This window comes from Microtus pennsylvanicus, chromosome 5 (assembly GCF_037038515.1).
Source record: "Microtus pennsylvanicus isolate mMicPen1 chromosome 5, mMicPen1.hap1, whole genome shotgun sequence".
NCBI lineage: Eukaryota > Metazoa > Chordata > Mammalia > Rodentia > Cricetidae > Microtus > Microtus pennsylvanicus.
The window spans coordinates 64,720,093-64,728,638 of NC_134583.1; the positions used below are offsets into that span (position 1 = coordinate 64,720,093).

An 8,546-nucleotide genomic window follows, 5' to 3' on the forward strand; every position below is an offset into this window, starting at 1 on the left:
GACCCTGGAGAGAGGAGGCACTGTGGAAGGGACCATGGAGAATGCTCAGCACGTGATGCAAGCAGGCCACACCTTTCCCGTTGTTGGCACCAAGCCCGGCAATCATTGATCCCACGTGGCCCTTGCCCTGTTGAGATTAGAAAAAAAAAGTTTACCCTTCTGGGGCACCTCCCATCCAGGCTTTATTGCTTTCTGGACACCTTTGGGGGAACGTCCCCAATCCTTTAAAAGCTGCTGTCTGTAGCGGACCAGTCTCTGTCCTGGAGATAAGGGCACACATTCTAGCGTAGCTAGTGTGCTGCTCCTGGTAGTTCCGGCTTGGACCTTCTTGCACGGATGTCTGGGGAGGTGAGTTTGTTGCCTGGGCAAAGGTACCAGGGTCGGGGATGGGGACTTCAGATTGGGGGCCGCTGCCACCCGTGTTTCCTCTCTTTTTCCCTACGGCAGACGCCAATGTGTGAGGTGGACCTAGGTGGGGGCAAGGTGAAGGAGACCAGCATGGCTAGCCGATGCCGTGTGTCCTGTTATGAGCGATACGTACAGCCGTGTATGGTGGAACTTTTGGGCTCTGCCCTCTTCATCTTCATCGGGTGTCTCTCGGTCATTCACAACAGTCCAGACACTGGGGTCCTGCAGCCTGCCCTGGCTCACGGGCTGGCTTTGGGGCTCGTCATCGCGACCTTGGGAAACATCAGGTGAGCCTAGTGCTAATACGGGGAGCTCTTGGGTACCCATTTTGGGGGGGTCTTACAAATATGGAGTGGGGTCATCTAGCTCGGCAGCCTGTGATTTCTGTGGGCAGGTCACCCTCCAAGCCTGTTAAATGGAAATAATACTGTAACTATATTTTAAAGTTATTTTCCAAGCCAACACACACCTATTACTACGCCTCCGCTCTATACCAAGCACCCTTCTGATGCCATTCTCTTCTCATAAACCCACGGAATAGGTCGTGTTATTTCCCCTGTTCTATTTGTTCTTCTTGGGGCAGGGGAGTGTTTTGTTTTTGCGAAACAGAAAGTCCACATCATTGGTAAGAGGTACATGCTAGAGGGGGCGGAGCCAGGAGTCAAGTTCAAGTGTCTGACTCTAGCTCCCAAAGCTGAGTGCCTCAGGAGAGGGTGGGGTGCTGTGGAAGTGGATTAGGAAAAGCACAGCAGCATAGAAGATCCAGCCAGGTTTTGTTTATCCACTGTGGTACACAGAAGGCCCCTGGGGCTCTACTCCCACAAGAGGGTTTTTTTTTGGGGGGGGAGGGAATGGTAGAAAGATGACCCTTCTCTTGTTTGGCTTTTATCTGGCTCAGTGGGATGGGTTGGAGGGAGGGGTTTCCTAAAAAAGCCAACTGTAATAGTGGATATCGTGTTTGGGGCATCTGATTGGGTGAACTGGGATAGGGCTACTCTCTGTCTAATCTCACTCGAAACCAGATCTGAGTGAGGACAGGGACACACTGTTCTCTGGAAAGCAAGAATGACCACTCTGCTGTCTCTTTAAATGTCCAAGGGAGGCTATGAATGGGATGGAAGGCATGTAACCCATCTAGGTGGTTTCCTGGCTGGGTGAAAAGGTGAGCCACCGAGCCTGTGTGCCAGACATAGAAGATGGCAACCGCTGGGTTCAGTGAAGCCCCGAGTATGACTAGCAGGCAGAGATTCACACTGAACACACACCAACGTCTTGGTTTTGCAGTTTACTATGTAGTGTGCCAATGTGGATCCTGGCCCCGTTTTTGGAGGACTGGAGCAAGCTCTGAGGGGTCTGGGGGAATTCATGGATGTTTTCCCTATGTGTTTGTCCCCAAGGCCACCTAGGGTCTGTCCACCCATCCCCAGCTCCCTCTGAGTCTCCATCCCACCACAAGGCTCTTTTGGGAAAATGGGGGATTTGCTGCAATTCTGCTTACAGCAGGGCTAAGACGGTCCAGCCTGCAGGCCCAGCTTGACGGACAGGCTAGCGTACGTAGTCTCACCTCATGGTGAGCCTTGGACCTGGCCTCAAGGCTTCCTTCTCCTCTTGGTTGTAGTGGCGGACATTTCAACCCTGCTGTGTCGCTGGGAGTCACACTGATCGGAGGCCTCAATGTCATGCTGCTTCTTCCCTATTGGATCGCCCAGCTGCTTGGGGGACTGATTGGGTCTGCCTTGGCTAAGGTTGGTGATCCCCGCTGGAACTGCTCTGCTGGCTTGTCTCCGATGGGCTTCCCTTCACCTCCCCAACTCTTGGGTTGATGTTCAATTTATGCTTGAAATCCTTCCACCAATCAAAAAGGCTAGTCCTGGGGCTGAGGGGATGGCCCAATGGTTAAGGGCACTGAATGCTCCTCTAGAGGATGTGGGTTTGATTCCCAACACCCACCTGGCAGCTCACAACCAGCTGGACCTCCAGTTCTAGGAGTCCCGCATCCTCTTCCGGCCTCTGTGGTTTTCAGGCATCCATCTGGGACATAGACATACATGAGCACAAAACATTCGTACACACAAAGATAAATAAAAAATATTTTTTTAAAAAGCAAGCTCTTCTTAGCTGCAGGCTCCCCATCCGCCAGCACTGGCAATGGAACGTAGTACCTTCAGTATGCCAGAGAACTGCTCTGCCATAGAATGCCATTCCCAGGCTGGGCCAAAGATTTTGTAGCTCTACACATAATTCCACGGGCTTCTTCTCCCTCCTTATCTCCTACCTCCCTTCCCCCCCTCCCTCCCTCCCTCCCTCTCTCCTTCCCTCCCTCCCTCGGTGCTCCCTCCTCCTTTCCATTCTTCCCTTCTCCCCCTCTCCTGACCCAGCAGTGCCTGTTCCCCTGAGGCTGACCCTTTCAACCCCTCACTCAGCCTTCCTCAAAGCCTGCAGGTCCTGCCTGACACATCTTCCACTTCCAGAGCTCGTGAGGCAGGCTAGTTTTGTGCTCTTTCTCTCAAAGGGGGTTATATAAAGCAGCAGAGGCTTTTGGACACAACACCTGTTACCCTCAATTTTCAGATGAGCAAAGCAAGGTTCAGAGAGGTCTTGTAGCTCCCAAAGTCACACATACAAATGAGAGGAACTGGGGTGCTGGCGTGGATATGTCCAATTGCAGTTGGGTTGGAGCACATGCCTGCTTGGTAGACCCCTGTGCCCAGCTCCCAGCGTCTCTCTGTCCTAGACTGAGTGGTTTTTCTCCACAGGCGGTGAGTCCTGAGGAGAGGTTCTGGAATGCAACTGGGGCAGCCTTTGCAGCAGTTCAGGAGCAGGGGCAGGTGGCAGTAGCCCTGGGGGCAGAGATCATTCTGACGATGCTGTTGGTATTGGCCGTGTGCATGGGTGCTGTCAACGAGAAGACCAAGAGTCCGCTGGCCCCATTCTCTATTGGCTTATCTGTCACTGTGGATATATTGGCAGGGTAAGTGTCCCTCAGCAGTGTGATGACCATGCCCAGATGTGGGCCCACATCAGGGCTGAAGACTACAGCTTCAGTTGCCAACAGGGGCCAGGGAAGCGTGGCAAATGGAGACAGTGGGCTGGTTTGGAGCAGGTGACGGGCAGTGGTGGGGTATGTGGCATCAGACAGTGCTAGGTGATTTTTGGCAGTGTGGGAATGTGGTGACCCTTCTCCTTCAGTTAGGGCTAAGTCAGAGACCTGGATTTTTATAAAAGTTCCTAATTTCTGCAGTAGAAACAAAACATTTCCTCAGGACATCAGTCTTATCAAAAATTTCCTCTACCCACCTATTTTATTTTGAGCCTCTTGTTCTGGGAGGCATTAAGGAAACAAAGTTGGGTAAGGAATCATTTTTCCCATTGTTTAGGTAGCCCAACAGGTTCAGAAAGGCAAGAAATGACGTAGGGTCACTGAGAGTCTAAATAAAGTGACAGACCTGGGACAGTCACCTACAATCTGATGACGTGTGTAAGAGGTCACTTCCAAAAGCTCAGTTCCTTCCTTCCTTTTGGAGACAGAACCAAACCTTTCTCAGTGTTCAGGTCTCTTTGCCACCTTGGGTGCGCTGGGAATGCAGATCAACAGTAGCGGTGCTTTACTGCCCTCTAGTGGCACTTGCGTTACTTACAAGTGTGCTCTACCACTCGGACAGGCTTCGGGTACAGAACCCAGTGAAGGCTGCAGGGCCCAGCCTGAAGGCATGGGGTCTGCAGACAGAGCCCAGAGTTAGAGGCACACCTTGTAATCAAGCCTCCTCTGATGAGCCTGGGGTACGTGCCCCTTTCTGGAGGAGGAGGGCACAGATCTGTGGCATGAGGACCTCAATGAGGCCGTCACGTTACAGTGATCATCAAGACACCCACGTTTTGTCCTCTATTCCTAGCTACAGCCTATGGGCTGGGCACTTTCATTTCACGCAGAGAGGTTAGACAAAGGTTACAGAGTAGAATTGCCTGGACTGGACTTTGAATGTAGGTCAACTGGATTCCAAAGTGAGGGATGTTCCTCGAACTTTGCTTTATAGACTTTGGAAAAGGATGTTTCCATTATTAACTTCTGTCATGACTAAGCAGGTGTTTTTTTTTTTTTTTTTTTTTTTGGCTGGCTATTGTTCTAGAATGTGTGGGGAGTGGCCTGTATGAAGGTCACATAGGAATCACCCTTTGCCTTTTACAGTCTCTGAGATCCACCCAGGAGCCCCTGGGAGTTTAGAGGGGGTGTCTGGGTGGGTGGACTGTAGATCTGATTAAGGGTGTGGATTTGAGGTAGGCCCTTCTGAGATGCTGGTGTATCTGTGTCTGCAGGGGTGGAATCTCCGGAGCCTGCATGAACCCTGCTCGTGCCTTTGGACCCGCCGTGATGGCTGGCTACTGGGACTTCCACTGGGTCTACTGGCTGGGCCCCCTCCTGGCTGGCCTCCTTGTAGGACTGCTCATTAGGTACGAGGGCGTCAGGGAGTCTCCAGCTGGTAGACTGACCTTCGCTAAACTGGCCCTGTCTCAGGCCATTGGCTCCAAGTGACAGAAATTCTCTTCATAAGGGGACTGACTCTTGGAGTTAGGAGTGAGATGTTCATGAATGGCTCTGGCTCCAAGTAGTGCTCAGACATATTTCTGGGGACTTGGAATATCTCATAGATTTTCCTTTCCCATGGGTGGGTTTCACATTTAGACAGTCTTGAAATTTTTTCTTTCTTTCTTTCTTTCTTTCTTTCTTTCTTTCTGTCTGTCTGTCTGTCTGTCTTTTTTTTTTTTTTGCACAATATATTTAGATCATACTCTTTTCCCCTCGAGGCACCCAGGTCCTCCCCATTTCCCTTGACTGTGTCTAAGAGGGTTGGATCTGGGCTGGCTGTGTGACCTTCTTGTACCACAGCACACTGCAGTGCAGTGGCCTCAGGCCATGCCCAGGGCCTGCTGTAAGACACCACTAATCACTCTGTTGCTGATTTCTGAATGGCCACCACAAGTGTCCTTCTGCCTGAGGGGGCTGAGCTCAAGGAACCACCTGTATACGGAGTTCTGGGCCGGGGGATTGGTAATGGGAGCTGGGTCTTTCTTCCAGGGGAATGGAGACCTTACAGGACAATTTATTTCTAGGCTCTTCATTGGAGATGAGAAAACCCGCCTAATCCTAAAGGCAAGGTGAAGCGCCGCTGGTGGCGTCCTCACTGCCTGGTGTCCTCCTCATTGCCTGGTGTCCTCAGCTGCCTGTCCTGAGCCAAGGACTGGACAATCGGATCATTTCCTGCAGGGCTGAGCTCAGAAGAGCTACTGTGGCAACAGCTGACCTTGGCCTGGCTTCTCAGGCAGACAGGATGCTGCTATGTCTTGCGCATGCTCCCCGAACTTGGATTTCCTTTGTGTCCATGGATTGCAACTGGGAATGTATGACCAGCAAGGCCTAAAGACAGGTGGAGACCACACAGAAAAAGAGTTTTTCTTCAGAGGGCAGGTCACAGGAGAGATGAGCATGTGGAGAAAGTGGTTGCTAAAGCAAACTGCTCTCTCTCTCTCTCTCTCTCTCTCTCTCTCTCTCTCTCTCTCTCTTCCTTCTCCCCTCCCCCCCATATATATATGTTGGGTTTGGAACCCAAGGTCTTATGCATACTAGGTTGAGCACTTTGCTACTGAACCTCCTGCTCTCCCTACCCTCTTTCCCCTTGATCCCACTGTTACAGAGGGGATTTCAGGAGCCCAAAGACCTCCTGGCTTCCCCACCTGCCAATGTGACTTCGTATTAAATTAAAAGTGTTTCCTTCCCACTGTCTTGTTGACAACTCTTTCATTGAAGACATGGATATGGATTGGGAGGAAATAAAAGCCTGGTGGAGCTGCAGAGTCTGGCTAAGCCTAATGGAGGCTGTTTTCCAGAGCCAATGTAGGTACTTAAGTATGGTCCCACTCAGAGCCTATCTGCACTCAGGCCGACCCACTGTACACTCAGCCTGGAACACCATGTTTTTTTTCTTAGACTCTAGCCAGAAGACCCTGCTGAAACTGAATGTAGAGCCCAGGGCCTTGATGAATGCCCAGTGCTGTCTGAATATGGACCAACCCACATCCATTGCACTCCACTGGGGTGAGGTAGGGATGGGGAAAAGCTGAAATCAAACTGAAAATCCAGATGCAGTTCACATACCTATGAACACCTGAATTTTGGCAAAGAAGCTAAAAATACACACTGGAGCAAAGACAGCATCTTCAACAAATGATGGTCAAACTGGATGGCTGCAAGTAGAAGAATCATGTAGATCCACACTTATCATTCTACAAAACTCAAGTCCAGATAGACCAAAGACCTCAACATAAAACCAGATACTTTAATCTGACAGAAGAGAAAGTGGGGAATAATTCTGAGCTCAGTGACACAGGAAAGGACAGCACAGGCGTTGAGAACAACAATCAATAAAAAGGATCTTATGAAACTGAAAAGCTTCTGTGTGGCAAAAGACACCTTGATTTGGACAAAGTAGCAGGCCACAGAATGGGAAAGAGCTTTACCAATTACACACCCAGTAGACGGTTGGTATCTTAAGTATATATAGAACTACAAAGACTGGACATCAGGAAAACAAATAAAAATGGGGTACAGGACTAAGCAGAGAGTTCTCAGAAGATGAAACACAAATGGCTGAGAGACACTTTAAAAAATGATGAATAAACCAAGAGTGGTGGCACACACCTTTAATTCCAGCACTTGGGAGGATCTCTGTGAGTTTGAGACCAGTAGGGAGTTCCAGGACAGCCAAGACTACACAGAGAAGCTGTCGAAAGAAAGAAAGAAAGAAAGAAAGAAAGAAAGAAAGAAAGAAAGAACGAAAGCCATTTTCATTCCAACTACCATTTACATAGCTAACTGAACACAGAGAAGTCGAGCTAGTGTCTAACTAGAGGTTTCACCCCCCACTTCTAGTAGTAGTGTTCACAGTACTAGAAGGTACCAGAGGAGAGAGGTAACCATCACCCCAGCTGTAAACCCTGAGATGTAAAATAGTGGCCTGCCTGCACGGAATGCCGGTGCACTAGTGGCACAGTGTTGTAGGAGTAACCAACCACTTTCTGATTGGATTTAAGGCCCATCCATGAGGTGGAAGCCATGTCTGACACTGCTCAGGTGGCCAAGAACCTGAGACTAGGTCGGACAGTGGCCTTGGTGAAAACCAATGATTTTGTTTTGCTTAAGGAATTTAGCAATAACATGACTACTAATAATGTTTTGCTGTCTCCATGGGTCAGGGACTTGTTCATCATCAGAGAAGCTTCCTCTTGTAGTGTAGATGGGAACCAACAAAGAGACTTACAGCTGGACAGTGTGCAGAGAGTCAGAGATTTTGGAAAACTCAGTTCTAAATGGCATGTCTTCATCAAACCCCTCACTTCAGGGCACAGGAATCTATGAAGAAGAAGTTAGCAACACTTTATTTTTATTTGTTTGAGTTAGCAACATTTTTAAGAGCCAATGGGGATGGAGGACTCCAAGGAAACAGTGCCCTCCAGACACAACAGGACTGCTGTACACATGACTGCACAGAGACTGTACCCAGCATACACAGTGCCTGTAGTTTCAAGCTGGATGGGGTCCCAGTGTTAAGGTGGGGAAGTGGACACGGGCTCCTCCCATCCCTAAATGAGAAGCTATCTGCAACTGACACTAGCTTTCAAAGTTAAAATTAGTTTTCTCCAAAGGAATCTCACTGGGTATTTTAACCATTCTTCAGGGCAGGCTTCATGCCAAGCATTTGATGGCCAACACAAAACTAACTCAGTGGTAATTTTGTAGACATTTGGTTTCATATTGCTTTGTTTGTGTATTTTTTGTGTTCTTGATCTTTTGCTCATATGTTATGGTTTCTGATTTAGTGTTTTTTTTCCTGTGTGAGTTTTTGTTTGTTTTGGAAATAAAGAGAGAAAGAAAGGGCATGGAGTTGGGTGGGTGGGTAGGACCTGAGAGAGTTGAGGGGGAGGAAAAGCATGGTCAGGATATATTGAAAAAAGTTTTCAACAAAAAGGAAAAAATTTTTTTAAAAATCATGGGTCATTTATGAAATAAAAGCATTTTGATACTATGGAGAAGCTCCAGGGAAAGACCATTTCAAATACAACAAAAATTCCCCCCATTTCTATAG

The 8,546-nt window shown here is 48.9% G+C and overlaps 1 protein-coding gene across 1 annotated transcript; it reads left to right on the forward strand.

The window, feature by feature from the left end:
* Positions 1-200: 200 nt before the first annotated feature.
* Positions 201-6,182, forward strand: Aqp8 (aquaporin 8). Its single transcript, XM_075974852.1, has 6 exons — positions 201-348; positions 448-695; positions 2,027-2,153; positions 3,165-3,379; positions 4,723-4,857; positions 5,518-6,182. The coding sequence occupies exons 1-6, from the start codon at positions 337-339 to the stop codon at positions 5,564-5,566; spliced, it is 786 nt and encodes a 261-aa protein (XP_075830967.1). The 5' UTR covers positions 201-336; the 3' UTR covers positions 5,567-6,182.
* Positions 6,183-8,546: the final 2,364 nt, after the last annotated feature.

What these genes read in the sequence shown, in the direction of transcription:
- Aqp8 (XM_075974852.1), top strand. An exon ending in GCGACCTTGGGAAACATCAG is followed by an intron (nt 696 to 2,026) that starts GTGAGCCTAGTG and finishes TCTTGGTTGTAG; the next exon opens with TGGCGGACATTTCAACCCTG. An exon ending in TTGGGTCTGCCTTGGCTAAG is followed by an intron (nt 2,154 to 3,164) that starts GTTGGTGATCCC and finishes TTTTCTCCACAG; the next exon opens with GCGGTGAGTCCTGAGGAGAG.